The sequence below is a fragment of the Trypanosoma brucei genome, chromosome 1, assembly GCF_000002445.2.
Source record: "Trypanosoma brucei brucei TREU927 chromosome 1, complete sequence".
In the NCBI taxonomy this organism is placed as follows: Eukaryota; Euglenozoa; class Kinetoplastea; order Trypanosomatida; family Trypanosomatidae; genus Trypanosoma; species Trypanosoma brucei.
The window spans coordinates 198,176-225,957 of NC_008409.1; the positions used below are offsets into that span (position 1 = coordinate 198,176).

A 27,782-nucleotide genomic window follows, 5' to 3' on the forward strand; every position below is an offset into this window, starting at 1 on the left:
ATAATTGGACCAAACAACAGGCTTTCGGTGACGAGAGAAGGAGCAAGCAGCGGTATCATCGGCACTCTGGGGTGAAGAAATATATTAAAGTGCATCTCTGCAAGTGCACACGTGCCTCGATTGGTATACATAGGCTTTTACTACTTAAGGGAGATGTGGAACATAATCCCTGCCATATGATTCGTGGAGCCCAGTGGAACAATGGGCCGTTACCTCAGGTACAACGACTCGCCTTGAAGAAGAAGCTCCACGAGGATTGTATGCTATTTTGTCTGATGCAGGACGATTCACTCGGCTCCAGCGGAATATACTGCATTAAAAATCAGTGGGCACCAGCACATGGGGATGTCACGCTCTCCACATGATTGTGTGGTATCAATTTCAGTAAGAGATAGGGTGGAAGTAGAAATGGGACAGATGGAAAAAGGAGTACTAGAAAGAGTCTCGGCAACGTTTATATTTTCAGCTGATGTAAAATTGACAGTCACTTCAGTTTACTCTCCTGGAAAATCGATGGTTTCAAAAACATAATTGGAACAATTAGCGGTAGAAGGCGGTCCTCTTGTAGTAGGGGCAGATTTCAACTCACGTCATGAACTGTGGGACCCACCGCAGAATAATGACAACAAAGGGGAATGTATTGTGTATTGGTGTATCGAGAACGATACTAAGATAGCAAACACCAGAAAAGAAACCCGTCGCCAGGTGGGAACGGCTGTATTGCCTTAAACAGACATCGCAATGTACAGACGGTGAGGTATTAAATTGGAAAATTACACTGAGTCCTGATAGCGACCATTTTTGGGTCACTTTTGGCGTTTTTGCGAGTTGTGGTGCAGAGGTGATCGCACCCTCAAAACCTGCCAGGGCTTTATACGCGTTGGAATAAAGCGCATCGTAATAACTTCAGGACGGTTAGTGATACTTTCATTTTCAACAAGACTAAAGAAAAAATAAAGGATGCGGATGCACTAAATAAGGCCATCAGGAGAAGCACAAGGCAAGCGGCCAAGAAAACCATACCAAAGGATAAAGGTGTAGCACCGCCTTTCCGGACAAAGGAATTAAAAAAATAAGATAGGCAGATAAAGAAGTGTCGGGATGGACGTGGGAGAGACGTGCTGATTGGATGAAGAAAGAAGGCAATGTATATTACACTTTACACTCAAGTATAAGTAACTGCAATATAAGATGTTGTGCATCGTTAGTTATCACTACCCATTGGACAAAATAATAAAGAAATTAATTGTATCACGTGTGTTCTCCCTTAGTGTCTCCTTCACGAAGGAAAATGCAGTGATAACGTTGTTTGTTTATTATGTGTAAACTTAGTGTAAGCTAACGTAAGTAAATAAACAAATGGATATAGAAATAAGCAAATTAATAACGGGCAACTAATCAAGAGACGCGTCATCGCAACATACCACTCTAATAACTAATAAGAAAAAATAGACGTGTTTACAAAATAATGGATATGAAACGAGTATGTGTAACAAAAACTGATGTTATTTTTTTTCGGTGACATATAGTGGCACGATTAATATACAATCACAAGCACTGAGGTCAAAGGTGCTCAAGTTCGACAATCATCCTGTTGTTTGTATCCGCGTATATTTTTAAGTGTCTTTTTATATCTTACAGATAATACTTCACAAAAAAATCATATTCTATTATTTGATGCAAAGTCAAAATAAATTCTCTTTATTCACACTTCACAACCATTTCCTTTAATTCCACAACTTATATGCTCATGGAAGCTTGCCTAATGTTTCAGTTGCTTCACTTCTCTCTTCATTCGTGGTGACATGTCAACAAAACACATGTGCGCTTGACTGCTTCTCATAATAAATGAAAGTAGATAAATACATATGATTTGTACAACTTCAGACACTTTAGGAAGGATTTCTCATATTTAATCACATCAAACAATTATAATTTGATCTCACTGTGCGCTCTTATGACGAAGAAAATATACATCATAAGTGAAGAAAAGCATGAGCATATCTGTTATGATTTGAATAACGCACTCTTATGTATCATAACTATCATTTGCATTTTAACGAATCGATTTGTCAAGTTTCATGCACGCACCTCTATGCCGTTTCATATGTTTGCATTGGGTGACTGCAAGAGTTTCATGACTGTAACCGCAGCAAAATAAATAACGTATTGGAAAAAATGTATAATTCCAGGCTGAACAGGTGCTTTCTTCGAAGTGTTTGCATTTGAATGCATGTGATGTGGAATACGATGCTTTGAGCACTATTAACTTCAAAAGGATGTTGAATGAATCTTATGAATCACCACCGTCTCCGAAGATACATTGATAAGTTCACTGTTTCTATGCAATAAGAAGCAGTCAGTACTGTCGCTTCACAATATTTCTTGACTTAACGGAAATCTATTATGCAACACAAAAATAATGTTTCAGTTGTTACACACAATAAACTACTTTTGTTATTTTTTCCAATAAAAATGCAACACCACTAGAGAGGATGATAATCATAGAGATTATATGAATATTCGCTTTTTCATATGTTCGTTGAAATATAAAAACAAATGAGGACCGCCTTTGTCAGAAAAACCATGACATGTTTAGAGGAAGAAAACGGAGGTATAAAAATTATGAGAGTAAGAATAGATGCGACATTCAAATTATCGTTAATTCCGTTGTGATATATGAAAAATATAATTAGTCCAGTTGATTCAATATATAAGCAGATAGAGTTTGGATGATACCACACACAAAAAAGTTCCCTCGCCATTATATGTTTTATGAGGTGTGGAATGTGAATTAAAAAATGGGAAACATATTTTGAGTCCGAAAGAAATTATTTTGTGTGTATATGTGTAAATTTGTATGTGTGTTACGGATATTGTGTAACACCATAAGTGCCATACTGTTGAAACTCCATGAACATGCGTCACGAGTCCTGCAGTTCTATTGGGCAACACATGCATTTATCAAAATAAGAGAAACGAGTGCATAAATAACTGATGACATAACGAACAAAAATCAAAATAGACCACGAGACACACATGCACACAAACAATGACATTAATTTATTAACTGTCAAATTTAGGCCTGTGCCCTTCATTAATAGAGTAAAAATTACAAAATAGGATAATGAATAAAAATATTGAGATTCGTTGTGCACAACAAAAGGTGGCACAACTCATCGTGTAATGTTGCATCATGGGGGTTCCCTTTGAAAATTAACACAGTTCCTCTTCATTCTGATAGTTTGCATGGATTGTTGTGAAAACATTGCGAAGTGGCGCATTTCTACAGGCATCAGGCGGCATCACTTTCCTTTTTCTTCCTTGTGCAAATAATACCGCTGATATCACACTTGCAAATTGCTCATGAAGAGCTGAAGAGGAAACAGAGGTATCCCAGAAAGATGCGGTTGACCGCCCCCCCCCCCCGCCCGAAGCAACTTCATATATTTTATTTTCCCACAATCTTTCAAAACACTTGGGAGGCACGAAAAGGCCGACTCAGCGGTTAATTGATTCACAAAATGTTTATCGTCACTGAATCGCTTGCATGAAATGTCTTTTGCAGGTTTTTGCAGAGCTGGCAGGGTTGGCCACGGGCAAAAAATAAAAATAAAAAATCCTCCTTTACCATATCATTACAGTGCTTTGCTTTTCCAACATAAACCATACTCCACTTGAGGCACTACACCCGCAACAACAGTCAGTTCCAAACCGTGCGCAGTTTCAAAACACAAGTAAGACATAATCAAATGTTATAAAAATGCATACCGTTGTCTGTTATTGTAATTTGCAGTACTCGCATGCACGTGACGATTCATGAAAAGAACGGAAGTTAATTTTGGGGAAATATTTCTAAGGGCGGTTTTCAGAGTCTCATTTTCATCCACTCAATGTGGTGATCAGGAGGAACTAAGCGAATGGAGCGCTACGTTTATTGTGATATGTCAATTGCCTTTCCGCAGTAAAGATACGTGGGTTTAATAAAACAAAAAATAAAGAATGGAGGAAGTGGCATAATCAAATTAGATGTAAAATCTCTGTGACCTACATAAATATTTAATTATTTATTCTTTAACACAGCGGCACTGCAGGCGAAGGAATGTGGTGATGAATTTGGTGCACAGGCGAAACTGAGCAGAAAACATTACCGCATAAAAACTATTTTCTTCTTTAATGTTTTCGTGTAATGTTGAGTTTCGGTGATAATGTGTTTGTCTCTCTGGGAAGAAGCAGCGGCGCTGCACGTGACAAATTCTGACCAAAATCAACTAGCGAATCATATGCGCCTACGTCCTATTTTCCATCATCCTTCAATTGCAGAGTTTTACCAAAATAAATAAAGAGGTGGACAGGAACGAGGAAGGTTCAAAAAAAAAAAAAAACGTATCAAACACCACATTTGAAAGGACCATAAAATTACACACAAAACTCCGCGGTGATAACCAAAAATAGCTGCAGTAACTGTACGCACAGAAAAGGGATTGGGGAGGTGGCAGGGAACACACACACACACACGTAAAAAAGTAGATTTAGAAAAATATCACAAACTTATTCTGAGGTGAAAAAGAAAAAAGTCAAGAAAAAAAAAGCGCCAGTACGTCACTTCACTTGGGCTCACCATTTCGATAATGTCACCTCTTCACTATTATGAAAATAAATTAATTAATTAACAGTGTTTCCCCCTCCCCCCCCTCGACTGTAACACACAGGAAAGTGAAACAACCACGGGATATAAGAGATGGTTGATAATTTATTGCATTCGCTTCACCAATAAGGGACCGTAAAACAACAACAACAACTAATTAGTACAAGCCAACTGCGGAAATAGGATGCCTGTACAGTATTAATTTTGTCCTCTTTGGTGTGGGGAAGAGGAAGGAGTGGGGATGTCATATTAAAAGCAAAACAACGCAACTGCAGCCGCTTGCATCATGGTTCCCCTTCCCCAAGTTTTGCGAGCACATGCGTGCGGAAGGCAGAAACATAACGACGTTACGCCACGCGTCAAGCCGCTGCTTCATAAATTAAGTGGAATATATTCCTTTACGGCTACAACTGTTTCCAATAGCCAATACGCCGCATCATCGTCACAAACCGAAAGATGTTGTTTCGCACATTTTAAAGGATTTGACCTCATGAGAGAACGAAGTTGCCGGGCATCACACCGCCGCAATGCAACATTTCCCTCAGCCACATTTTGGGAAATCATCAAATCCACTAAAGGCATGACAGCAAGCACCGGCCCTTCTTTTAAGTTCAACTTCATTCGGTCTTTTGTCAAGCGACATGAATGAGTTTGTGTGTACCGACACATATTTAGCATTAACTCCATGGGAGGCACAATACTGTTTTCGGAAAGAATTTGCAGGAACGTGGCGGCAGCATCTTCCACATCACTTTTAAATGTGGCGGGTGGACTTAACTGACGCTGCCAATGCGACCACGAGGAAGTTGAAGTTGTGCGACATGCCTGAATTGCAAAATACAAGGAGAGATATAACAAATCAAAGTGTTTAGAAACATGTGGTGATGAACAGGCTTCCTGACAGGACTGCAATGGTGGCATGAGCCCCTCAACATCATCATCATGAACGTCATCTACCGTCCAAACAGTTGTGCACGGGACAGCGGCCACAATACGATTTTCTGGAGTCTCAGCGAGAGTAGAAAAAAGTTTCAGAGGAAAACCGTCTTGAGGAAAAGAGCGGCAACGAAGATATGGAGCAACACCAATTCCCAGTGAACGCATACAACTTAAAAAAAACGCATCCTCTCGAGTGAAGGACGACACGGCAACTGTCACGCTCTCATTTCCTTTGCGCATGTACCGACTACGCATGTTACATACACTACCTGTAGAGAGCCACCTTCAGACACATTAATATGTCAATGTATTTTTTTAAAAAAGTAAAAGAAAAGAAAATAGTTAAAGCAGTGAAGAAAACCTCACTGAATTTTCTCAACATGCAATTGCAAATCGTTATTTTCGTTGTTGTTTTCTCTCTCCCTCCTTTTTGTATCGCATGATAACAAAACGAGCCATGAATATTATCATAATTACTGCGTTACACGTTCGGTGCCACATGTTCTTTTTATCAAAAAAAATCCTCATGTGACGGTTGGCACTTTAGTGTACAGATCAACTTCACCTGATTCATCTTTCTTCGCGCAGAAAAAATGTAGACCGAAAAAAAAATAAAATAAAGAAGAAAGAACAATCGTACTTTCTCCTCTTTCTATCATTGCGATCCCATGAAATCAAGCGAAAGACGCGTACTTATTCCCATTCCTTGAAGTTCTTGAAGTAAAAGCTTGAAAGCGTAAGGGACATTTACACGTGAGACGGTATTTTTGGCATTGCAGTATGAACAGTAGCCGTTATAACCCATAAACCCACAGCAGCGGCAAATATCAATTGTGAAGAGGTCAGAACTCACAAGAAGTCGCTCATTAAGGAGGTTGGATGCGCCATATCCAACCATGCAATCTCTTTCCATTTCACCAACACGCAAACCTCCACTGCGGGATCGGCCTTCCGTGGGTTGCCTCGTCAACATGGAACGGGGTCCAGTGGCACGAGCGTGCATTTTGTCAGTAACCATGTGTTTTAAGCGTTGGTAATAAATGGGGCCAAAGAAAACATAAGCCCGCAGCATCTCCCCCGTTACGCCTGAATAGAAAATATCTTTTCCGTGATAATTGTATCCATGCCGTATCAATTCCTCACCCAGATCCTCAGCCTTATCACCACCAAAGGCAGTGCCATCGCCGAACTTCCCCGTGAGTGCACTCACCTTTGAGCTAACGAGTTCCAGCAACTTTCCAACTGTCATACGGCTCGGGAATCCATGAGGATTCATGATCATATCCGGGCAAATGCCTTGCTCGTTGAAGGGCATGTTAACACCATCAGTGATGAGACCCACTACTCCCTTCTGCCCGTGCCGTGAGGAAAACTTATCACCGGGCTCGGGGCCGCGAACTTCTCTCGTGACAACTTTAATTTTTTGTTCTACATCCATTGATCTATCCGAGTCACCGGGAGGTGAGATGACCACATGATCCACAACAGCAGGCTGAGGGTATTTATATACGAGAGGATTAGGCCTTGGTTCCATGGACGGCACGGGAGTGTATTTGTTTACCAAAATATCAAACTGACGAACGACCGCCCCTTTACTGGCAATACCATCGCTATTAAGAGCACTGTGTCTCCCAACATTTGAATCTGCTGGAAGAATTATATCATACTCACCGTTGGGAAGCCTTTCCAGTTCCACCTCGTGCTTGCGGAGAACAACACAACGGCCGTAGCCACGATCGAGCGAACTGCGGTTGTAGACCTGAGCGTCCTCAATATCGTAACCGCTATAGCTCATAACGCATACCATCGCATTAATTCCTGCACCTAATATTTCGTAGTTGGTTAGGTTCATAGCCTTCGTCCGGCAAAGGGGCCGTTGCGGGTAAGCACCCAACATAAGTACTGTGTCCATTCTAATGTACTGATTATACGCAATGGTTCCAAGAGCTTGCTTGCCCATGGCTGACTGGAATGTGTTTCGTGCGGATTGATTGTGATGCGGAAAGGGAATAATGCCAGCGACAACCCCAAGCAGGGAAAGGGGCTCAATCTCCAAGTGGGTCGTGTACTGCTCAATGTCTTTGGGGTAGACTGCTATGAGACAGTCATTTGCCTCATTTACGTCAATGAATTCCACCAAACCTTCAGCTAAAAAATCGTTAATTGAACACTTGCCTGAACTCAAGTTATCCAAGTGTTGAGAAGTTACAGCGGGTTTCCCGTCGCGAACGACAATATACAACCGCACGATCCGTCCGCCATCGCAACCAATTTGAACACTCTTTTGGCGGTCATTTATCGCAATAGAAACGTGTGGATGCAGGCGGCCTGACCTCCTCAGGGTTCGTACACCCCGACACAAACGGCTCGGGTACCGGTGAATGCCCATCAACGTTCCATTGAGGAAAACTGTGTAATATTTAAGAAACTCGTTGGGGCTGATACAATCGACTTCCTCCACTCCAAGATTGTACGCAGCCGCACGCACAAACGAATCATCCATGTCGAGTGTTACCTGACTAAGAATAGCAAAGTTCTTAACCAAACCGCAACTTTCACCCTCTGGGGTATCGCAGGGACACACCATTCCCCATTGACTTGGCTGCAGCGAGCGCGGTCCACTGATTTTGCGGCTCTTTTCAAATGAAGATGCCAGACGGGTCATCATACCAATGCATGAAATGTAAGATAGCCGTGACAACACCTGCGTTATCCCCTGACGACTCATGTTAAACCGTTTCAATTCCCATCTGCCACTACTCAACGCCACACGCATTCCGTTCTGTATAACCTCCATTTTGCTTTCCATCAACTGTTTAAGATTGAATGGCTTTGTCGTGTCTTTTTTGGAAAGTAACTGATCCATTGCGGTCTTTACCACGCGGTTGTATTGTTTCAAGAGGTCTTCGAACAGGAGCCCCATTAGCGTCCCAGTTGTCTCGAAACGCTTGTTGCCGTAAAAATCACGTTCATCGAGGAGTGATGAATCCACACTCGCCTCTACCATGCGCCGAACCATAAAACAAACATACAACGCTTTGTGACGGAAGTTCCAATCACGCTGCACTTCCCCCTCTCGGATGTGACACAGAAGAACATTTGCAAGAAACTCCGCAGCGCTATCCGCCTTAGACTTTTGAACGTGTCGCTGCTGTGTTTCGTCCATTTCCCAGAAGGTCTCCTTTCGCCGTTCACCAATGAAGTGAAGCGCATCATCCTGTGTCTTAACATTAAGCGAGGCTGCGTGCTCGAAGCAGGCAAACAGTACGCTTTGAAAAGCGGGTGAAACTCCAATGTGTTGTGCAATCTGCTGGTCACTCTCCATGCCGAGCGCCTTTAATACTACTACGATGGGGATGTCTTCCTTAAAAGAACGGTGCACCATAACAATACGGCCTTTCCTGAAAGTAACTGAACACTTTGAGATGGAATAGTGCGTTTTGCTCTGCACATGTGCCACAATATCTCCGTTGTCATCCGCCTCGATAATGACACGATTCTTACTCTGCTGCTCCTGCACCAGGCAAACTTTCTCAACACCTTTAATAATGAAATACCCTCCAGGATCAAGTGGGCACTCCCGCATAGCAATCAGCTCCTCCCTCCCCTTCCCGTACAGGTTGCATGAACTCGATTTGAGCATAATGGGGATTGTCCCAATTTTAATATTGGTTTCAGTGCATATTCGTTTAGAGCGATCACGGCTAGTGTACTCCACATCCACTACAATATCGCCGCGATACGTGAGGTCCCGCGTGCGGCACTCATGCGGTGACACAGGCTTGGGAAGTTGACCCTTTCCCACAATCTCCCGGGGGCGGCAAACGCGAATACCTGAGTAGCGAATGGAAAAATCTGGATCAATGCTGCTCTTAATTTCTCTGTTTGACTCATTCAACAGAATTCGCCCCAGCTCCACATTGATAAGGTGATCAAAGGAGGCCACGTGATGGTTCAGCAGTCCCTTCATATTAATAAGGGCTGGAAGCAACGCCAACTTACGCGTGGCGTAACCCTCATCGCAACCACGGGCCCTAGGGGTCATTTCCTTTTAATTCCCTCCTCTTTCTGATGCGTAAATAAATATAACTATACCCGCCTCTTCTCCACAAATGAAAATATACAGCCGCAGCGCTACGTAAAGAGCGACACGTACGAAGCAGGCAGGTTAAATGAAAAGTAGGTAAAAGACATGTTTGTGCAAGCTGTAGCGAAAAAGATTAAATTACAAAGTTGAGAACTCGCTCAACATCCCCCACTGTCCGCGCTTATTCATCAACTGTTAAAAAGTAATTAAATCGAACTATTTTGTTCCGTTTTTAAGGTACACAGTCACGGTGTATCATCCATCTATGCACATCTATATAACGCACAAGCAGTAGAGTGGTGCATCTAAAACCTATAAATTGTCTTGTCACGATACGTACAGATGCATTAATGTCTCAGTTTTCTTTTTTTCCTTGCCCCCAACCCACGACCCACTCGCCCTCCACCCGACATACAAGAGATTGAAACCATCACCCATCACTGCCATCTGCACAAAAGCAGTTGCATCAAATCGTATATGCAATTCAAAGCGCGGCGTTTCTTCATCCCATGCACCATGCTCCCAAAAAAAATGCTTCCAGACTATGATTGAATGAAGACAAGGCCGAGCAGATCCCCTCTCCCTTTCGTCAATGCAGAAGGTCAAACATAACGCACAAAATGAGTCCATCTTACTTATTCGATATAATAAGGATTTAAAGAAGAGGTTATTTTTTTAAAAAAATGTTGATAAACAGTTTCGTGTAAAGATGAAGTAGACGGTTGCGGAAAGAAGAGGGGAAGAACAAAGACAAAATAAACGAGAAATGTTCGATTAACGCAGATGCACTTCATGGGTAACACTCCCTTAGCTAAATGACCGCACGGAAACACATGACGTCATGCGGAGCGATTCAACTTGCAGCCCTCAATTTCCGTAATTTCTCCTTCAGTTTATTCTTGAGGAACTCCAATTCATCATTCTTCTCCCGCAAGCGACTGAACCTCTCCGCAGATGTTGGTTTTCCAGTGGACTCTCTGGCGCCTTCCTCCAGTTCTGTTGCCACAACATTTTCCGTGCGTTTCATGGAAACGCACGTGTCTTCCATCGTTTGTTGATGTTTTCTTTTGCGACGTGATGCCCGGCTCCCACCTTCCTTTTGATACGAGATCGGTGCTGACTCTTTTTTCCCCGCCGATACCACAATAAAATCCACACCCAAAGGGTCCAAAGGATGCTTCTGTAGCACAACGGGCGGCACGGCAGCACTCGAAGGTTGCGTTGCATCACTTGGTACATAACAAACACTTAACAACCCGCCGGCAATGTCATCCACTGCCTTTTCTACAGTCGTTGCCGTGCGTATATTCCACCACAAAATAACGCCATTTGTACTTCCCACGAGGACATAATCGGGTCGAGTGTAATCAAAGTGTATAAACACAATAGCACCCTTGTGACCATCGGTGAAAGGTGTACATGTCACAACATCATTAACGCACCTAATAAGCCCAGCAGTCGGTAAGCACTGCCGTTCACTGAAGGAATAAAGTCGAACAAAAAAAAGGGAGCCCGTTTCCCCGCCGATAAGAAGCATTTCGTCACCTGGAGACGGTCGCACAGATGTTAAAACATCACCGAGAGTTACCACAAACTGCTGTTGGCCGGTGCTCCCATCAAAGATACGGCAGCTGCGATCCGAAGACGCCGTCACCACGGATTGGCTACTGTCCAGGAATGAACACGCATTAACAGAGAGCGAATGTCCGTTGAAAACAATTCGTGGTGCCGGTGCTGAGACACCACGAGCCACCAGTGCCGCCAGTAACCAAGTTTTACAGACAGAATCTTCGGATGCCGTGGCTATGAGTGACTGGTCTGATGATATCGCGATTTCGGTTATCCGACGCGTATGAGACCGAACAAGATGCAACAGCTCCCCGGATAGTGTACTCCATACATACAAATTGCCTTCTGCAGTGCCGACCAACAGAAATGCGCCATCGCTCGTGGATGCAGAAGCTGTCACCGCTTGAGGTGTTAGGCAACGCAATACCGGCTGTTGCATCGCTGGGGAAAAGAGAGACGCGCACCCACGTGATTGATTCGACATAACGACCCGAGCGGTGGGCCAATACACGAGGCCCCGGCGCTCCACCGGTGTCGTTACATATGATCGCTCCACGGTTTTTGTATCAAGGTTGATGAGGTGGGATTTGCTGCTGGAAGCGACGAACAACATAAAATTGAGGTTGCCAAGTATGGAGAGAGGCCCAATCACCAACCCTCAACCAGGCTAACAGACGCGGGTATAAGGAAAGAGAAGACAACATATCATAGCATGTTTACCAACAGACAAATAATTGAAGAAAGAAAGAAAGAGAGAGAGAGAGGGAAAGGGACATAATCAAATCACCAACTGTGCGTTTGCGAAAAGCGCCATCAAGAGCTGCTCCACCGTATCAGCATTTGCAGAAGTAACAAAAAAAGACAAAACGAAAACGCACCCCACGCCCTGGTTGATCCACTCCGCTATCACATATTATAACAATAACAAAACCACACACACACACACACACACACGCATGTCTATCCTTTCTTCCACGGCACGACGTGGTACTAGAAGGCGGAAGCTCACACCACCAGAGGAAACACAGAAAAACAAACCAAAATCCGACAGCAAACAACGAAAGAAAACAAGTACAATCCTCTCAGTACACTTACTCCGTCTCTCAATACAATTCACAAACTATTACAACCCTTTCATTCCACCTTAGCTAACAAATGACGCACCGCTTTGGTTCACGATCGCTTGATGTAAAGATAAAATGGCCCACTTGCTGGGCTCCACTCAACGCTATCCTCTTGCCACCTGTAGTCGACCATCTCGAATTTCTCAAATGCGTCGGGGTCTCGAGCTGCAGCCACGGAGCGGGAGTGCGGATACAAGTCTTCCATGCATAACACGCGACTTCCGATAGGTAGGGATCGCAACCGCTCCGACAAATAATGATTTACGAAGCGAGGCATTAGTAAATTTGCGATCCACACGACACAAGAAGAAGAAAAGTAGTTGTCCTGCTTCAGAACCTTGCAGAAGTCCCCGCAAACAATGCTCACATCCAACTTCCGACCACGGCGCTTTTCAAATACAGGTCGAAGATGCGTCCACGCCTCTTTCGCCACCTTGGCGTTGTGCTCATTGATTTCCACACCAACGCAACTGGCGCCCGTGGCTAATGCAACATGAAACAAAACGCTGCCATTTCCGCAACCCAAGTCGTAGAAAGTATCATCTGCTGTCACATTTGCCACACGCAGCAGCCGTGCAACGAATGGAGGAAGCACAGATTTGGCGCAAAGTTCCCTTCGGCCTTTGCACGTGACCTGTCGAGACACTTGTAGCGATAAATAGCACCTTTCAAGTTCCTTCGACACGTATAAACAATCACATGAGTGCTCTGGGCAGTGATGACAACCACTTCCATTCGGTGAGCTGCGCAACGGTAACACAAACGGATCACCCGGCCGACCGGTTCCAACTTCAGCCACAACTTCCGGTGAAGATGCACGAGAGCGCTTCAGAACCCGTCCGCACCCCCGCTTACTACGATGAACACGTGCGTCCATTAGTGTCACTTCAGAACCGTAAATCGAAGAAAGACAAAACAAAACAAAGAAAATAGAAGGAATCAGAATTATACGGCGTTATCAAAAAAACAAAAAAAACAATTCGCAGAGTGAAAGAGAGTCGCTCCCAACGTTATACCACAAAAAACACTAAACATATAAGAAAGAAAAAACAGAAAAACAGAAAAACAAACAAGACATAAGCACTATCATCGTACGCTTCCTACTTAGTTATAATAACACATATCGATGTTAACAAAAAATTTGAGTAGACCGAAGGAAATAATCATGGGAATCCTAATAATAAGCATAAACCCCACCAACAAACGAAAAAAGAATTATACTACCAGGATTACCGAAAAAATAGACAAAGTAAAAAAAAAACTAAAAATTAGCGATAAAATCAAAACATAGGTTGCTTATAAGTATAAATTTCCGCACACAGCTCTTCGAAAACAATGACCGCTAAAAGTGTGCGGCGTAAGTTCTATTTTACTTTCTACCGACTGCTACTACTGCTACCCGCAACCTTCTCAAGCATTATATTTTGTTTTAAACACTCCCGCACATCCGTCACACGACACCCCTCCACGCCACCGCTCAGAGCAACACGCCGCGCAACATGAGACCATAAGGTTCTCGGTATCCATGCGGCACTGGGGGCAAAAGCGGTTCGTGTATGATTTAGAACAGATAAATTAAATGAACATAAACAAGAGAGGGGAATAATAAAACATAAAAAGAAAAAAGGGAAGAAGAGGAAAGGAGAGGGGGGGGAAGAAAATAATCAGGACGGTCCCGTATGGTACGGACAGTGCAAGGATGAGTTGCCGTGAAAATATGGGGAAAAGCAGGACAACAGACGTGAGCGACTTCCGCCATTGATGATCACATAAGTGACCAAAGGCATTCATTCATCACACGGACTGCGCAACGCATATAAATGCTCCCGTTTCCCGAATCCAACAAACAATCACATCACACCGTAGGGTTACCGACGGCAACTACAGCGACTACCAGCTCGCTTCTTGTAAATTACTGCGAGGTGAGACTCGGGGCATATATACCTTGTGCAAAGAGTAACGCAGATATAGCAGCCGTTATCAAAAGAGTGAATATCCATCCGAGGTACATTTTCCCAACCATCATCCATCGCACCTTGCGGAATCCACAATCCATAATACTGATAGCCACAACAGCACCTGTGATGCAGTGTGTTGAAGAGACGGGAATACCGAAGGCGGAACACAGTGACACGACAAGAGCAACGGAAAGTTCTGCTGAAAACCCACGGCTAGGAGTAATCTTCGTAATGCGTTCCCCAAGCAACCGCATGATTCCAACACCCAGCGTCGCGAGACCAACCACTAACCCAGCTCCACCAAGAACCAATATCCATAATGGTACATCGTTCTCTTCTACCACTTGTTGGTTGATATAAATGGAGTACATGGCGGAAAATGGGGCAATGGCGTTACTCACATCGTTGGCACCATGTGCGAAGGATGCACAAGCAGCCGTAAATACCTGAAGGTAACGAAACACATACTCCACACGTTCATCATATATTTGCACATCAAATTTCAATGCTTCATCAACGACACCCGGTGTGGTCAGTCCACTGGCATTATTTGCAGGGTTTTCTTTAGCTGTTGGAGAGTCGCTGGTTGGCTCGCTCGATGGTGGGACTATGCGATTCGCAGTATCAACAGGACCTTCCACCGCTGCCCCCACTCCAGCAGCATTCTCCGATATGGCACCCGCATCTCCTGATATTTCCGGCGCGGTATTCATCCCTGTTTCAGCCCTTTCCCGCTCAGCTCTTTCAGTTATCAACCTCACACGGCGTCTCAGAAGTGGGATACAAGCCGCAGAAATGGAGGCAGCCCCAAGTCCAATGAGGGCAGCAACCCATGACGCCTTCGCAGGTCCCCAGTGTAAGCGAGCCTTAGCTCCCTTAAATAGCACAAAGAATGACTCCAGGAAAAATGTCACTCCGACAATTAATGGAAGGGCAAACAAAGCGCGGTTCACGGAGTTGGCAGGGCGCAGTACAACGAGCCGCAACAATGCATACAGCGACGCAGCCACTGCGCCAGCAAACATTGGTGAAATGAACCATGACGCAATGATCGGGGCGACGCCAGTAACATACGGAAATTCATCGATCTTCTTAGCAAAGGAAACAGCGCCAAAACCACCGTACACAAGCGCAAAACCAATTATAGCACCCGCAATGCTATGAGTTGAAGACACGGGAAGGCTCATCATGGTGGCGAATAACAACCAAATGAAGGTTGCACTCAATGCGCACATCATACCGTACATCAGCACATATGGTTCATTTGCAAATGTCATTGGATTCGCAATACCACCTGATATTGTTGAGGTTACTTCAGACCCAAGAGAAACGGCACCCACAAACTCACAGATGGAGGCGAGTATAACAATTTGCCACAGGTTGAGCACTCGCGAGCCATACGTTGTACCAAAGGAATTCGCGAGGTCATTCATACCAACACCACAGCCGGTGAGGAACGAAACGATCCCACCGACAATAATGACCCATAAGTATGGATGCACCATGATGAAATATGGTATTCACTTACTTCTTTCTCCTTGTTTACAATAATCTTATAGCTTAAGGCCAGCACGTAACTTACTAATGCGAGTAGTTTTTAACCCTTGTCTAAAGATGTCGAGCAGTATGGAAAGGGCAGAAAAGTATTGAGGTACTGATGGAAAATGTACGCACTTATTTATTTTTACATGAATTCATTTTGTCTTGTTAGTTGTACTTGTAACGGCACTACCTTTTGTCGCAAAAGCAACTGTTGCGGTGAATACTTCATGGACTAAATGTTATCGAGAGGGGAATTAATGAGAACATTACGCTACGACGTACTTTACTTTCGATCTCTTTCCTTCCCTTACTTGCAACAACCACGTTCCGGGTCACGTCATTTTCTGAGTGTTTATCCACAGCAGGTAGTATTTTTTTTTCCCCCACTCCAAAGTTTCTACAGAAATATAAAGCTGTGAAACCGCACGAGGAAAAGTGAAACAAACAAAAAACGAGACGAGCGGTTCAGTGTTGCAGCGGTATGTGGCGGGACCGAAAGTCCCCCCTCCTCTTTTCTCCGTGATTCCTTATTCAGTAACAAGTGAAGAGGAAGTTTGTAAACATATATAAATGTAAATAAATATATATATCTGCTTTTTTTTTAATAAAATATTCATTTATTTGAAAAGAGGGGGAAGGAAGGGAGGATGATGCCGGGAACACAGTTTTAAAGTGCGGACAGTAATCCGTATGTTTTTTTTTCTGAGTCCAACACTTTCAATTTGCACAGCCGTGCATTCACCAACGCCTGTGCGTGCGCGTTTGCGTCCGCGTGTCCAGTTATTTCGCTTCATATTATGGCACCACAATAACTGCACGCGAAACACAAAACACGAAGGAGGTCACGTGTCCCTCAAACCGATCATCCGACAACCAAGTAAAGAAAAGCACAAAAAAAAACAAAACACAGAACAACAAAATAGCAACGTCCGCAAAACAGACTGCCGTCACACACACTCACACACACACAAGCACGAAAAGAAAAAAAAGAGAGAAGTAGAAGAAGAAAGAAAGAACAAAATGAGAAGATGCAACCAACCGTAGTTTATCACCATATAAAAAAAGGACGTGCCGAGAACACACAAGTTACTTACTCCTATTTATTTTTTTTTAAATGCCTCCAGCTCGTTTCGCATCACCTCATCACCTTCCAGGCTGTTGTCGCTGCTGCCACAGTTAATAATTACACCCCATCATCCTCAAAAAAGAAAAAAAGAAAAAAGAAGAAAAACCCTGCCAGTGTTAATGTTATTACATGACTCTAATGGCTAACAGCCCTTGTCTCTCTCGTTTTCGCATACTCATCCTTCCGCCACCCAAAACATTGCCGCATCCTACGCAAGTAACATGCTACTTCATCCCTTGCCGCTCATTCATGAAACAACGTAACGAGAAATCGTGACGCAGCGCAACAATACAGAAGAACGGAAGGAATAAAAGAAAAAAGGGCAATGCACCTGCGATTAAATGGAAAGCAGACACTTGGTGGGAACAATAAAAAACAAAAAAAAAATTACTTACTACAACTTTTACCGACCTGCAGCGCCCGCTAAAAGTGTGCGGCGTAAGTTCTATTTTACTTTCTACCGACTGCTACTACTGCTACCCGCAACCTTCTCAAGCATTATATTTTGTTTTAAACACTCCCGCACATCCGTCACACGACACCCCTCCACGCCACCGCTCAGAGCAACACGCCGCGCAACATGAGACCATAAGGTTCTCGGTATCCATGCGGCACTGGGGGCAAAAGCGGTTCGTGTATGATTTAGAACAGATAAATTAAATGAACATAAACAAGAGAGGGGAATAATAAAACATAAAAAGAAAAAAGGGAAGAAGAGGAAAGGAGAGGGGGGGGGGAAGAAAATAATCAGGACGGTCCCGTATGGTACGGACAGTGCAAGGATGAGTTGCCGTGAAAATATGGGGAAAAGCAGGACAACAGACCTGAGCGATTTCCGCCATTGATGATCACATAAGTGACCAAAGGCATTCATTCATCACACGGACTGCGCAACGCATATAAATGCTCCCGTTTCCCGAATCCAACAAACAATCACATCACACCGTAGGGTTACCGACGGCAACTACAGCGACTACCAGCTCGCTTCTTGCAAATTACTGCGAGGTGAGACTCGGGGCATATATACCTTGTGCAAAGAGTAACGCAGATATAGCAGCCGTTATCAAAAGAGTGAATATCCATCCGAGGTACATTTTCCCAACCATCATCCATCGCACCTTGCGGAATCCACAATCCATAATACTGATAGCCACAACAGCACCTGTGATGCAGTGTGTTGAAGAGACGGGAATACCGAAGGCGGAACACAGTGACACGACAAGAGCAGCGGAAAGTTCTGCTGAAAACCCACGGCTAGGAGTAATCTTCGTAATGCGTTCCCCAAGCAACCGCATGATTCTAACACCCAACGTCGCGAGACCAACCACTAACCCAGCTCCACCAAGAACCAATATCCATAATGGTACATCGTTCTCTTCTACCACTTGTTGGTTGATATAAATGGAGTACATGGCGGAAAATGGGGCAATGGCGTTACTCACATCGTTGGCACCATGTGCGAAGGATGCACAAACGGCCGTAAATACCTGAAGGTAACGAAACACATACTCCACACGTTCATCATATATTTGCACATCAAATTTCAATGCTTCATCAACGACACCTGTCATACTTAGTCGACTCATATTTTTCGATTGGTACTCAGTTGTTGGAGAGTCGCTGGTTGGCTCGCTCGATGGTGGGACTATGCGATTCGCAGTATCAACAGGACCTTCCACCGCTGCCCCCACTCCAGCAGCATTCTCTGATATGGCACCCGCATCTCCTGATATTTCCGGCGCGGTATTCATCCCTGTTTCAGCCCTTTCCCGCTCAGCTCTTTCAGTTATCAACCTCACACGGCGTCTCAGAAGTGGGATACAAGCCGCAGAAATGGAGGCAGCCCCAAGTCCAATGAGGGCAGCAACCCATGACGCCTTCGCAGGTCCCCAGTGTAGATGAGAGTCCGCTCCCTTAAATAGCACAAAGAATGACTCCAGGAAAAATGTCACTCCGACAATTAATGGAAGGGCAAACAAAGCGCGGTTCACGGAGTTGGCAGGGCGCAGTACAACGAGCCGCAACAATGCATACAGCGAAGCAGCCACTGCGCCAGCAAACACTGGTGAAATGAACCATGACGCAATGATCGGGGCGACGCCAGTAACATACGGAAATTCATCGATCTTCTTAGCAAAGGAAACAGCGCCAAAACCACCGTACACAAGCGCAAAGCCAATTATAGCACCCGCAATGCTATGAGTTGAAGACACGGGAAGGCTCATCATGGTGGCGAATAACAACCAAATGAAGGTTGCACTCAATGCGCACATCATACCGTACATCAGCACATATGGTTCATTTGCAAATGTCATTGGATTCGCAATACCACCTGATATTGTTGAGGTTACTTCAGACCCAAGAGAAACGGCACCCACAAGCTCACAGATGGAGGCGAGTATAACAATTTGCCACAGGTTGAGCACTCGCGAGCCATACGTTGTACCAAAGGAATTCGCGAGGTCATTCATACCAACACCACAGCCGGTGAGGAACGAAACGATCCCACCGACAATAATGACCCATAAGTATGGATGCACCATGATGAAATATGGTATTCACTTACTTCTTTCTCCTTGTTTACAATAATCTTATAGCTTAAGGCCAGCACGTAACTTACTAATACCGTGTAACGGTATTTCTTTCGGAAGTAGTTCGAAACATGAAATGAAGAAATTAGGAGATGAGCGCGCATAATTGGGAAACGTAAATTTTTATATCCTGTGTATTAAAAATGGAGTAGCATCGCAATTATTGCTTGTTTTTGTCGCGAACAGTAGCAAAGAGCCTTAAGAGGGGAAATTGGTGCAAAATGTATGTTCTGTTTGATTGATCTTAACTTCCTCATATATCTTTCTATGGCGGTGAGTGCTCTTGTTTTCATTTTGGCGTTGTCTCCTGTGTTAGTTATATCACTTTCCACAACCGTGCTTTTTGTATAGTTCTTCTATGTGTTTCTCGCGGCGCATAATGCGCCTAATTTCACTCTTTATAGAGTTCTTTATGTCGTGCTGCAGCTGAAGATAAATCGCTCTCCGCTGAGTTTCGAATCGTGCGAGTAGACATTCCCTTTCGTGTTTTTCCTTCTGCTGTATAGCAAAGTAATTTCTTTGGTGCTCAGGGGGAATCCCAGTAAGTTTCTGCGTCTCTCCTTCCATGAGTGTTTTAATGGCAAAACACTCATCGAGAGCATCCTGGAAAATTGTTCTCCTTCCAATAAACTCCTCATTTTCAACCACCACCGAAGCCTTGTTGAAGAAACCCCTTACTAATGCTTGTCGTCGCCTACCCTCGCGATCACACGTCTTTTTGCGCTCGTTGTACTCTTCCATCAAAAGATGCTCAATACGTCTTGCATTTAACTTCATGGTCTTTGCTGTAGCGGCAGCGTCATGTTGTCTTTTCTTCTTGGACATCTCTTTCACCTGTTTACCTAACAGTGAATACACAGCCTTGCGGTAAGATGTGCCAAAACCGTTGCGCTCTAGTTGTCGGACTAACAGCTGAATCAGAATGTTTGGCTGATCTTCTTCGGAAACCCTTGTCCTGTGATCCCATGGCCCACGCAAATCCTTTCGCTTCATTGACACACGCTGCACGTTACCCCCGCTTAAGGTATCCCTCCGTAAAGTGGTCAAAAAGCGCAAAGATGATACATTATCCACGCAACCGCGACGAAAGAGAGGACCTGCAAGAGATCTTATTACATTAGATGTTGGCAAAAGGCAACATCTATTGTCAGGAGATGTCACTGCACGCTTCCAGGCTTGCGGATCCCTTATGATGTCACTGATAAACCTCTCAACGAGGGGATCACACATTCTTTTCCTTCGAGAAACACAGAAACGGCACGAACCCCACTCCCTATATGCTCCCTGAAAACGCTTCAACGGGTACCGACAATACAATAGGAAAAGATGAAGATAAAAACAGCGAAAGAGTAATGGCGAAGAACAGAAGAACAAGCAAACAAACTTGGGTGGTGCGTTGGAAAGACCCTGTAGAGCTAAAAAAAAAAAAAAAGACCCGCAACGATACACGCACGTTTATTTTGCTCAGGCGGGAGCGCAGGTGCACCGAAGGGAGGGGTTTCGGCGGAGGTGAAACCATCATGAAGGACTGCCAACGGAATTAAACTTTGACAGCAGACGAGACCCCGGGGAATTCCCTTTCCCTTTCCTTCCTCCCTTTTTTTTTTTATGTCGCCGCGTCGTGTACATGCGCGGGTGGTTAAAAAAAAAAAAGTAAAAGCGGAAGTGACGAGTAGCGGACGCCCTCCCTCAACTCCCCTTTTCTCTCCTTTTCTTTCACTTTTCAGTTTCATGCTGGAGCCGCCGCCCCCCCCCCAACGATTGCTGATTTAAATCACTTAAGACCTTTCTAACGCCATGCCTCGCACTCATCTGGGTTCAAGTGCTTCTCTTCCTTCACTCGGTCCTCCATTCCATGCGATGGGTGTCACCGTTACGGTCGGCCGCGGCATTGCAATAAATCGCCCCATCAGCTCCACCTGAGGTACTGGCGGAGGGCAGTTGTTCATACGTCCATCGAAGTAAGCGACTTGCGTGTAGTATCCGACGCGCAGAAACTCCTGCTCCCTGTACTGAAAAGATATTACGAGAATTGTAACCCCTAACACTTCCTGCGTAGGAACCAACTCCACCTGCGGTGGGTCACATTCCATTGTGAATTCCGTCACCCCCTGCGCAAGAGGTCCTACATCAAAGGAATCGAGTACCTGATCATGGTTTGGTGATGCAGCACTACCGACCCACACGAAAGCAATGGATATGGTGTCATCTAATGCTTCTAAAGCCTCTAACCGCATCCGCCAGTGCATTGGTTGGGTGTAAGAAGAAGGATTGTCCCCTATCAGTTCTATCTCCAAAAGTTGTACAATTGGTTGTATGCTCATCCCTTCACCAAACCTCAATTAAGCTACCGTTATAGATTGAATTCTTGTATTGTTCCCTGATTTGGGTCCAATTCACTAATGTAATTACTTGGAATTATGTGTGTGTGCGTGTGTGTTTAAGAAGCTTAGGCGCCGCGTTCGCTAAAAGCGTCTATGATTTTAACAAATCTTGTGATGTCTATCTATGTCACTGCGCAGTAACAGCGAAAACGTTTTGGGCGCGCGACAGCCGAGTATGTCCTTAAGTACTGCCGTACTGACGAATGTGCAACACTACTACCACGTCCTTCCCTCAGTTCTTTCGTTTTTCTTGGCTGAAATTGAAAGTGCAAAAAAAAAAAAAAGGGAAGTGGCAAGGTTTAAATTCTCAAAACAAATAAATAAAAACACAAACTTCAGGTTAAGCTTCTGTCTTGGCCTTCGTTCTATGCTGCGCAGACCCACAACTACTTAACCAGAGGAGCGGAAAAAAAAAGAACCAGACTCTTGAGAGAACCTTGTCCGAACGCAGAGTACGAAACCAAAATATTGACAATGAGAGTTATGACAATGCGAGAGGGATCAAGTTTTGAATGAAACGATGAAGGTATACCCGGCGAAAGGATCATCACTAAGAACATATACTAACACACACCTTCCCTGGCTATTCTCGCATAAGATCAGCGACGCTACACTGTTCCTTGATGAAAGTAGCACGAACCATTTCACTTCCCTCTACACTGAACATGAACAGGCAATGCTTCAAGGAGCCAGAAAGAATATTGAGCAACATCTTCCATTCATTAGAGAGCCATTGCAAACCGACCAACTCCTCCGGTGGGGTCCCTGAGACATCGGAGGTAATTTCCACCACGTGCGATTGAGTGAGAAGCCGCCACCAGCACTCTTCGTGAGGTGTCTGCCAATCTTCTAATTGTTTAATGCGAGCCAAGTAATAATCCGCAAAAATCTCGTCCACTGTTAAGGCGCATGCTCGTTTCAATGGAATACACTGCTCCAATAATGAATGAAGCACGGAAGGAGATCTTACCTTGGTTTGAGCGCATTGTTTTGCGGTGGCACCAAATTGAATATCAGCCTCAAAGTACACAAGGCTCTGAGAAAAGTCCGAGGGGGACACTACAAACTTTCCACTTCCAGAGACGAGAGTGCTGGGACGGCCACCCAAAATCTCAATGCATTCGGGTTTGTCAGAGCCCTGGCACTTGAGAAGCCGAAATCCCACAATGTTGCCAAATACATGACGCCGTGGGCTAGCCTTGACATTCGAGGACCTTAAATCCTCTACCTGTTCTTCTTCACTGCTTAAGGTACGTGCTGCACTTGTTTCTGAAACCGTAATACTCTGCTCAACAGGGGTAGATGCTTCCTGGCGTAATTGATACCGTGGAGACGGCTGCGCTGTGGCTGCAGGATTAGGTAACTCATCCCCTCCAACCAGTTCTCTCGACAGTCGACATATATCGGCCCGAGCTTCCTCACTCAACGTCCGCATTCGTAGCAGCTCCTCAGAACGGGCAATAATAGGCCTACTTGACTTCGCCATCCCACGAATTTTCCCAAGTGACTCAACAACACCGCGAAGGAGCGGCTCAGCAGGACGGCTGTAAACCTTCGTGTACTCATTCGCCAGTACGTGTATGCAATCGGGTCCCAAGTCCTCCGCGCAACGTATAAAAGAAGCATTCTGCACAATAACAGGTGTGAATGGTATTGATGGCAAAGCAAGCACAATCTCTTTTGAGCCCGTGGCATGTGGGACATCAATCATAAAGTAGGAAGCCGGAACACATCCAGGTTTCCATCCGTCATTTAAGGCCACGATAATATGTGAGTTGACCGTGTCCACACTCTTGGTGCCGACGAACAAGCCAGCAAAATCGATGGCATCACCTGTCTCTGTTTTTGGGGACACATCTTCAGCTGAGCGCAAAGGTTGCCTCACAAACCCCTTACGCGGCGGTGAGACTATGCTATACCGAAGAGGGCTCCGAGAGTACAAAACTGTCGTCCGCTGGAAGGGGTGACCAGGTCGGAAGCGTGAAGGGGTTACGGAGAAAACGACAATCTCAGCTCCCTCCGGTGGAAAATCACACGAATGTTCCTCCAAATCCCCCGCCGGACAGTTGGCACCGCAATCATCCCATATTTGCAAGAGGACGTCCCCCTGTCGCTCACAAGACAACAAAAACGATGTCAGACGTGAAAGTTGTCGGTCACTTTTTCCTTCAAACGGAGCAACAGCTCCGCGTGCCATACATTCCTGGAAACTTAGCTGCGCCAATAAACTCCTCACAATTTTCAACGCACCACCTGTGCTGCCTCTTGTGTCGCCAGTTCGCGCACCCTTAAATGTTTTCTCAAGGAAAAAGGGCGGAAGCACGCGCTCCACTCGCCCTTTCAAACAAGGTACCAAACCACCAAGCATATCCATAGCGGAAGGCAGCAGTGTCGGCAAACAAGTATGATAGAGACCTAGAGGTGAGGAAGGTCCCACAGGTTGTGTGCAGTTGTAGTTAATGGAGAGGAGCACTTCATCTTTGCATTCTAGTGGAGAACAACAGTCTCTCCTCAGCATCCTCGCACCGCAAGTAACAATCTTCTGACCACACCGCAGGGTTCCATTACGAACTAAGTTCGTTAATGGAATATCAAGAGACACTTTAACGTGGTAAAACCCATCGGAAACCACTGCCGTGCAGGTGTGAGGAGTAAGGCGCTCCTCAAAAGATACCGACACTACCCAGACTACCACCAGTGAGGCTGCTTGAACGTCCCCTTCCGCAATCAAACGCAAAGCAGGCCGTTTGCCCTCAACATACTCGTGATTATATTTAAAACACATGTGAAGCAAAGTATGTGCGACAGAAAACACGGGAAGGGGTGGATCAATGTGTAATGTGAGTCCCCGCAACTTCAGAAGCGTGGACGTCAACATTTGAAGACACCACGCATCTGGGCAGCCCCGTGGAGAAGCCCCCAAGGTAAGCATGGCCTTACGAAAATTTGCCGATGGTATGAACTCACACTCCGCTGGTATTTCCAGTAACTTCAGAAGTTCAGGTGAACACCCAAATTGCTTAAACAAAAAGTTTCCTCGCACAATCTCGTCAATTGAGGGAGGTACCGTCATCGATAATGAGCGAAACGTGAAAATGTCAAACGAAAGATGTCGGGGGGTTCGACCTACTTCCGACCCCTCACCCTCTGAACTCGGCATGTGGGACGCCGATGGCACCGCTTCCCCTACTCCTTTCGCAACCGCTCCTTTATTCTTAGCAAAAGGAACCACAAACGGCTTTCTTGCTAGCTTGGATGATGACAATGGCGATGATGATGCTGATTTACGGTGTGTACGTGGCGTCCTCTTCGACAAGGAGGCACCTGCTCCCGAAATGGGTTTAGCAGATGAAGCTGCGTTCGCACTTGCTACTTGCAGTGACGACTCTGATACAGTTACGGTTTTACCAGCGGCAGATACAAAAAGCGTTGGAACATCTGTGGAATTTCCTTGTACCGCAGTGCTCTCTTGGCCATTTTCAGTATTCATTCGTGCCCTTGCTACTTGCAGTGACGACTCTGATACAGTTATGGGTTTACCAGCGGCAGATACAAAAAGCGTTGGAACATCTGTGGAATTTCCTTGTACCGCAGTGCTCTCTTGGCCATTTTCAGTATTCATTCGTGCCCTTGCTACTTGCAGTGACGACTCTGATACAGTTATGGGTTTACCAGCGGCAGATACAAAAAGCGTTGGAACATCTGTGGAATTTCCTTGTACCGCAGTGCTCTCTTGGCCATTTTCAGTATTCATTCGTGCCCTTGCTACTTGCAGTGACGACTCTGATACAGTTATGGGTTTACCAGCAGCAGATACAAAAAGCGTTGGAACATCTGTGGAATTTCCTTGTACCGCAGTGCTCTCCTGGCCATTTTCAGTATTCATTCGTGCCCTTGCTACTTGCAGTGACGACTCTGATACAGTTATGGGTTTACCAGCAGCAGATACAAAAAGCGTTGGAACATCTGTGGAATTTCCTTGTACCGCAGTGCTCTCTTGGCCATTTTCAGTATTCATTCGTGCCCTTGCTACTTGCAGTGACGACTCTGATACAGTTATGGGTTTACCAGCGGCAGATACAAAAAGCGTTGGAACATCTGTGGAATTTCCTTGTACCGCAGTGCTCTCTTGGCCATTTTCAGTATTCATTCGTGCCCTTGCTACTTGCAGTGACGACTCTGATACAGTTATGGGTTTACCAGCGGCAGATACAAAAAGCGTTGGAACATCTGTGGAATTTCCTTGTACCGCAGTGCTCTCTTGGCCATTTTCAGTATTCATTCGTGCCCTTGCTACTTGCAGTGACGACTCTGATACAGTTATGGGTTTACCAGCAGCAGATACAAAAAGCGTTGGAACATCTGTGGAATTTCCTTGTACCGCAGTGCTCTCCTGGCCATTTTCAGTATTCATTCGTGCCCTTGCTACTTGCAGTGACGACTCTGATACAGTTATGGGTTTACCAGCAGCAGATACAAAAAGCGTTGGAACATCTGTGGAATTTCCTTGTACCGCAGTGCTCTCCTGGCCATTTTCAGTATTCATTCGTGCCCTTGCTACTTGCAGTGACGACTCTGATACAGTTATGGGTTTACCAGCGGCAGATACAAAAAGCGTTGGAACATCTGTGGAATTTCCTTGTACCGCAGTGCTCTCTTGGCCATTTTCAGTATTCATTCGTGCCCTTGCTACTTGCAGTGACGACTCTGATACAGTTATGGGTTTACCAGCGGCAGATACAAAAAGCGTTGGAACATCTGTGGAATTTCCTTGTACCGCAGTGCTCTCTTGGCCATTTTCAGTATTCATTCGTGCCCTTGCTACTTGCAGTGACGACTCTGATACAGTTATGGGCTTACCAGCAGCAGATACAAAAAGCGTTGGAACATCTGTGGAATTTCCTTGTACCGCAGTGCTCTCTTGGCCATTTTCAGTATTCATTCGTGCCCTTGCTACTTGCAGTGACGACTCTGATACAGTTATGGGTTTACCAGCGGCAGATACAAAAAGCGTTGGAACATCTGTGGAATTTCCTTGTACCGCAGTGCTCTCCTGGCCATTTTCAGTATTCATTCGTGCCCTTGCTACTTGCAGTGACGACTCTGATACAGTTATGGGTTTACCAGCAGCAGATACAAAAAGCGTTGGAACATCTGTGGAATTTCCTTGTACCGCAGTGCTCTCCTGGCCATTTTCAGTATTCATTCGTGCCCTTGCTACTTGCAGTGACGACTCTGATACAGTTATGGGTTTACCAGCAGCAGATACAAAAAGCGTTGGAACATCTGTGGAATTTCCTTGTACCGCAGTGCTCTCTTGGCCATTTTCAGTCCCGTACGTGCGGTCCCTCCTCGGCTGAATTCTCGTTTCCCTCTCCTGCAGTGGACTTTTTCCTTGTACACTTTCTCCAGACCGACTGCGTTGTCTCTTGGGGGCATCGGAGCGGCACTTCGTACGGTTCCGTTGCGGCGTATCGGAATTTTGGCGCGCTCCAGAGTTGCTGCCTTGTCTTCCTTTTTTGTGGCTCATAATAATCAGAATTTGACTTCCGAGCAGATTAATTAAACAACACACGGGGAATTTCAGGATGGAAGAAAAGGAGGAGGAGGAGGAGGAGCCGAAAAAGAAGAAAAAGGGGACCGGAATGTAGTGCAAACAAAGTACTAAAAGGCATTCAATTGCACGCGTGTGGAGGTGGAGGTGGTGAGAATGAGCGAGCAGAAACGTCGGTGCAAAGGGCACGCACCGGGACAACAACGGTATACACTTATGTATACTCAGTATCAACAAGCGCAGATGTGAATATTCGCTTC

The 27,782-nt window shown here is 45.1% G+C and overlaps 12 protein-coding genes across 12 annotated transcripts, besides 29 other annotated features; all 12 read right to left on the reverse strand.

The window, feature by feature from the left end:
• Positions 1 to 685: part of a repeat region (DIRE) that runs on past the window's edge.
• On the reverse strand, positions 5,021 to 5,842 carry TB927.1.530 (hypothetical protein, conserved; the record flags this gene model as incomplete). The annotated part of the gene is made up of 1 exon (XM_001218755.1): positions 5,021 to 5,842. One exon carries the CDS (start codon positions 5,840 to 5,842, stop codon positions 5,021 to 5,023), a length of 822 nt encoding a protein of 273 aa, XP_001218756.1.
• Positions 5,081 to 5,086: a sequence feature (GPI-Anchor Signal predicted for Tb927.1.530 by DGPI v2.04 with cleavage site probability 0.702 near 253).
• On the reverse strand, positions 6,243 to 9,632 carry TB927.1.540 (DNA-directed RNA polymerase III, putative; the record flags this gene model as incomplete). The annotated part of the gene is made up of 1 exon (XM_001218756.1): positions 6,243 to 9,632. The coding sequence occupies one exon, from the start codon at positions 9,630 to 9,632 to the stop codon at positions 6,243 to 6,245; it is 3,390 nt and encodes a 1,129-aa protein (XP_001218757.1).
• A 369-nt stretch (positions 9,633 to 10,001) lies between these two features.
• TB927.1.550 (hypothetical protein, unlikely) lies at positions 10,002 to 10,304 on the reverse strand (the record flags this gene model as incomplete). Its single annotated transcript, XM_001218757.1, has 1 exon — positions 10,002 to 10,304. One exon carries the CDS (start codon positions 10,302 to 10,304, stop codon positions 10,002 to 10,004), a length of 303 nt encoding a protein of 100 aa, XP_001218758.1.
• Positions 10,238 to 10,304: a sequence feature (Signal peptide predicted for Tb927.1.550 by SignalP 2.0 HMM (Signal peptide probabilty 0.622, signal anchor probability 0.001) with cleavage site probability 0.487 between residues 21 and 22).
• A 223-nt stretch (positions 10,305 to 10,527) lies between these two features.
• TB927.1.560 (hypothetical protein, conserved) lies at positions 10,528 to 11,856 on the reverse strand (the record flags this gene model as incomplete). The annotated part of the gene is made up of 1 exon (XM_001218758.1): positions 10,528 to 11,856. One exon carries the CDS (start codon positions 11,854 to 11,856, stop codon positions 10,528 to 10,530), a length of 1,329 nt encoding a protein of 442 aa, XP_001218759.1.
• Positions 12,417 to 13,244, reverse strand: TB927.1.570 (hypothetical protein, conserved; the record flags this gene model as incomplete). The annotated part of the gene is made up of 1 exon (XM_001218759.1): positions 12,417 to 13,244. The coding sequence occupies one exon, from the start codon at positions 13,242 to 13,244 to the stop codon at positions 12,417 to 12,419; it is 828 nt and encodes a 275-aa protein (XP_001218760.1).
• Positions 13,245 to 14,279: 1,035 nt separating this feature from the next.
• On the reverse strand, positions 14,280 to 15,830 carry TB927.1.580 (phosphate-repressible phosphate permease, putative; the record flags this gene model as incomplete). The annotated part of the gene is made up of 1 exon (XM_001218760.1): positions 14,280 to 15,830. The coding sequence occupies one exon, from the start codon at positions 15,828 to 15,830 to the stop codon at positions 14,280 to 14,282; it is 1,551 nt and encodes a 516-aa protein (XP_001218761.1).
• Positions 14,304 to 14,372: a sequence feature (10 probable transmembrane helices predicted for Tb927.1.580 by TMHMM2.0 at aa 5-27, 40-62, 84-103, 115-137, 152-174, 186-208, 223-245, 396-418, 438-467 and 487-509).
• Positions 14,430 to 14,519: a sequence feature (10 probable transmembrane helices predicted for Tb927.1.580 by TMHMM2.0 at aa 5-27, 40-62, 84-103, 115-137, 152-174, 186-208, 223-245, 396-418, 438-467 and 487-509).
• Positions 14,577 to 14,645: a sequence feature (10 probable transmembrane helices predicted for Tb927.1.580 by TMHMM2.0 at aa 5-27, 40-62, 84-103, 115-137, 152-174, 186-208, 223-245, 396-418, 438-467 and 487-509).
• Positions 15,096 to 15,164: a sequence feature (10 probable transmembrane helices predicted for Tb927.1.580 by TMHMM2.0 at aa 5-27, 40-62, 84-103, 115-137, 152-174, 186-208, 223-245, 396-418, 438-467 and 487-509).
• Positions 15,207 to 15,275: a sequence feature (10 probable transmembrane helices predicted for Tb927.1.580 by TMHMM2.0 at aa 5-27, 40-62, 84-103, 115-137, 152-174, 186-208, 223-245, 396-418, 438-467 and 487-509).
• Positions 15,309 to 15,377: a sequence feature (10 probable transmembrane helices predicted for Tb927.1.580 by TMHMM2.0 at aa 5-27, 40-62, 84-103, 115-137, 152-174, 186-208, 223-245, 396-418, 438-467 and 487-509).
• Positions 15,420 to 15,488: a sequence feature (10 probable transmembrane helices predicted for Tb927.1.580 by TMHMM2.0 at aa 5-27, 40-62, 84-103, 115-137, 152-174, 186-208, 223-245, 396-418, 438-467 and 487-509).
• Positions 15,522 to 15,581: a sequence feature (10 probable transmembrane helices predicted for Tb927.1.580 by TMHMM2.0 at aa 5-27, 40-62, 84-103, 115-137, 152-174, 186-208, 223-245, 396-418, 438-467 and 487-509).
• Positions 15,645 to 15,713: a sequence feature (10 probable transmembrane helices predicted for Tb927.1.580 by TMHMM2.0 at aa 5-27, 40-62, 84-103, 115-137, 152-174, 186-208, 223-245, 396-418, 438-467 and 487-509).
• Positions 15,750 to 15,818: a sequence feature (10 probable transmembrane helices predicted for Tb927.1.580 by TMHMM2.0 at aa 5-27, 40-62, 84-103, 115-137, 152-174, 186-208, 223-245, 396-418, 438-467 and 487-509).
• TB927.1.590 (hypothetical protein, unlikely) lies at positions 17,451 to 17,867 on the reverse strand (the record flags this gene model as incomplete). The annotated part of the gene is made up of 1 exon (XM_001218761.1): positions 17,451 to 17,867. The coding sequence occupies one exon, from the start codon at positions 17,865 to 17,867 to the stop codon at positions 17,451 to 17,453; it is 417 nt and encodes a 138-aa protein (XP_001218762.1).
• Positions 17,646 to 17,714: a sequence feature (2 probable transmembrane helices predicted for Tb927.1.590 by TMHMM2.0 at aa 20-42 and 52-74).
• Positions 17,742 to 17,810: a sequence feature (2 probable transmembrane helices predicted for Tb927.1.590 by TMHMM2.0 at aa 20-42 and 52-74).
• Positions 17,765 to 17,867: a sequence feature (Signal anchor predicted for Tb927.1.590 by SignalP 2.0 HMM (Signal peptide probabilty 0.101, signal anchor probability 0.876) with cleavage site probability 0.083 between residues 33 and 34).
• Positions 17,868 to 17,988: 121 nt separating this feature from the next.
• Positions 17,989 to 19,536, reverse strand: TB927.1.600 (phosphate-repressible phosphate permease, putative; the record flags this gene model as incomplete). The annotated part of the gene is made up of 1 exon (XM_001218762.1): positions 17,989 to 19,536. One exon carries the CDS (start codon positions 19,534 to 19,536, stop codon positions 17,989 to 17,991), a length of 1,548 nt encoding a protein of 515 aa, XP_001218763.1.
• Positions 18,013 to 18,081: a sequence feature (10 probable transmembrane helices predicted for Tb927.1.600 by TMHMM2.0 at aa 5-27, 40-62, 84-103, 115-137, 152-174, 186-208, 223-245, 395-417, 437-466 and 486-508).
• Positions 18,139 to 18,228: a sequence feature (10 probable transmembrane helices predicted for Tb927.1.600 by TMHMM2.0 at aa 5-27, 40-62, 84-103, 115-137, 152-174, 186-208, 223-245, 395-417, 437-466 and 486-508).
• Positions 18,286 to 18,354: a sequence feature (10 probable transmembrane helices predicted for Tb927.1.600 by TMHMM2.0 at aa 5-27, 40-62, 84-103, 115-137, 152-174, 186-208, 223-245, 395-417, 437-466 and 486-508).
• Positions 18,802 to 18,870: a sequence feature (10 probable transmembrane helices predicted for Tb927.1.600 by TMHMM2.0 at aa 5-27, 40-62, 84-103, 115-137, 152-174, 186-208, 223-245, 395-417, 437-466 and 486-508).
• Positions 18,913 to 18,981: a sequence feature (10 probable transmembrane helices predicted for Tb927.1.600 by TMHMM2.0 at aa 5-27, 40-62, 84-103, 115-137, 152-174, 186-208, 223-245, 395-417, 437-466 and 486-508).
• Positions 19,015 to 19,083: a sequence feature (10 probable transmembrane helices predicted for Tb927.1.600 by TMHMM2.0 at aa 5-27, 40-62, 84-103, 115-137, 152-174, 186-208, 223-245, 395-417, 437-466 and 486-508).
• Positions 19,126 to 19,194: a sequence feature (10 probable transmembrane helices predicted for Tb927.1.600 by TMHMM2.0 at aa 5-27, 40-62, 84-103, 115-137, 152-174, 186-208, 223-245, 395-417, 437-466 and 486-508).
• Positions 19,228 to 19,287: a sequence feature (10 probable transmembrane helices predicted for Tb927.1.600 by TMHMM2.0 at aa 5-27, 40-62, 84-103, 115-137, 152-174, 186-208, 223-245, 395-417, 437-466 and 486-508).
• Positions 19,351 to 19,419: a sequence feature (10 probable transmembrane helices predicted for Tb927.1.600 by TMHMM2.0 at aa 5-27, 40-62, 84-103, 115-137, 152-174, 186-208, 223-245, 395-417, 437-466 and 486-508).
• Positions 19,456 to 19,524: a sequence feature (10 probable transmembrane helices predicted for Tb927.1.600 by TMHMM2.0 at aa 5-27, 40-62, 84-103, 115-137, 152-174, 186-208, 223-245, 395-417, 437-466 and 486-508).
• Positions 19,537 to 19,905: 369 nt separating the features above from the next.
• Positions 19,906 to 20,814, reverse strand: TB927.1.610 (hypothetical protein, conserved; the record flags this gene model as incomplete). Its single annotated transcript, XM_001218763.1, has 1 exon — positions 19,906 to 20,814. The coding sequence occupies one exon, from the start codon at positions 20,812 to 20,814 to the stop codon at positions 19,906 to 19,908; it is 909 nt and encodes a 302-aa protein (XP_001218764.1).
• Positions 20,815 to 20,999: 185 nt separating this feature from the next.
• Positions 21,000 to 21,317, reverse strand: TB927.1.620 (hypothetical protein, unlikely; the record flags this gene model as incomplete). The annotated part of the gene is made up of 1 exon (XM_001218764.1): positions 21,000 to 21,317. One exon carries the CDS (start codon positions 21,315 to 21,317, stop codon positions 21,000 to 21,002), a length of 318 nt encoding a protein of 105 aa, XP_001218765.1.
• Positions 21,209 to 21,317: a sequence feature (Signal anchor predicted for Tb927.1.620 by SignalP 2.0 HMM (Signal peptide probabilty 0.258, signal anchor probability 0.702) with cleavage site probability 0.170 between residues 35 and 36).
• Positions 21,318 to 21,392: 75 nt separating this feature from the next.
• Positions 21,393 to 21,908, reverse strand: TB927.1.630 (anti-silencing protein ASF 1 like protein, putative; the record flags this gene model as incomplete). The annotated part of the gene is made up of 1 exon (XM_001218765.1): positions 21,393 to 21,908. The coding sequence occupies one exon, from the start codon at positions 21,906 to 21,908 to the stop codon at positions 21,393 to 21,395; it is 516 nt and encodes a 171-aa protein (XP_001218766.1).
• A 643-nt stretch (positions 21,909 to 22,551) lies between these two features.
• On the reverse strand, positions 22,552 to 27,498 carry TB927.1.640 (hypothetical protein, conserved; the record flags this gene model as incomplete). Its single annotated transcript, XM_001218766.1, has 1 exon — positions 22,552 to 27,498. The coding sequence occupies one exon, from the start codon at positions 27,496 to 27,498 to the stop codon at positions 22,552 to 22,554; it is 4,947 nt and encodes a 1,648-aa protein (XP_001218767.1).
• Positions 25,331 to 27,300: a repeat region (132 bp repeat).
• Positions 27,169 to 27,300: a repeat region (132 bp repeat).
• Positions 27,499 to 27,782: the final 284 nt, after the last annotated feature.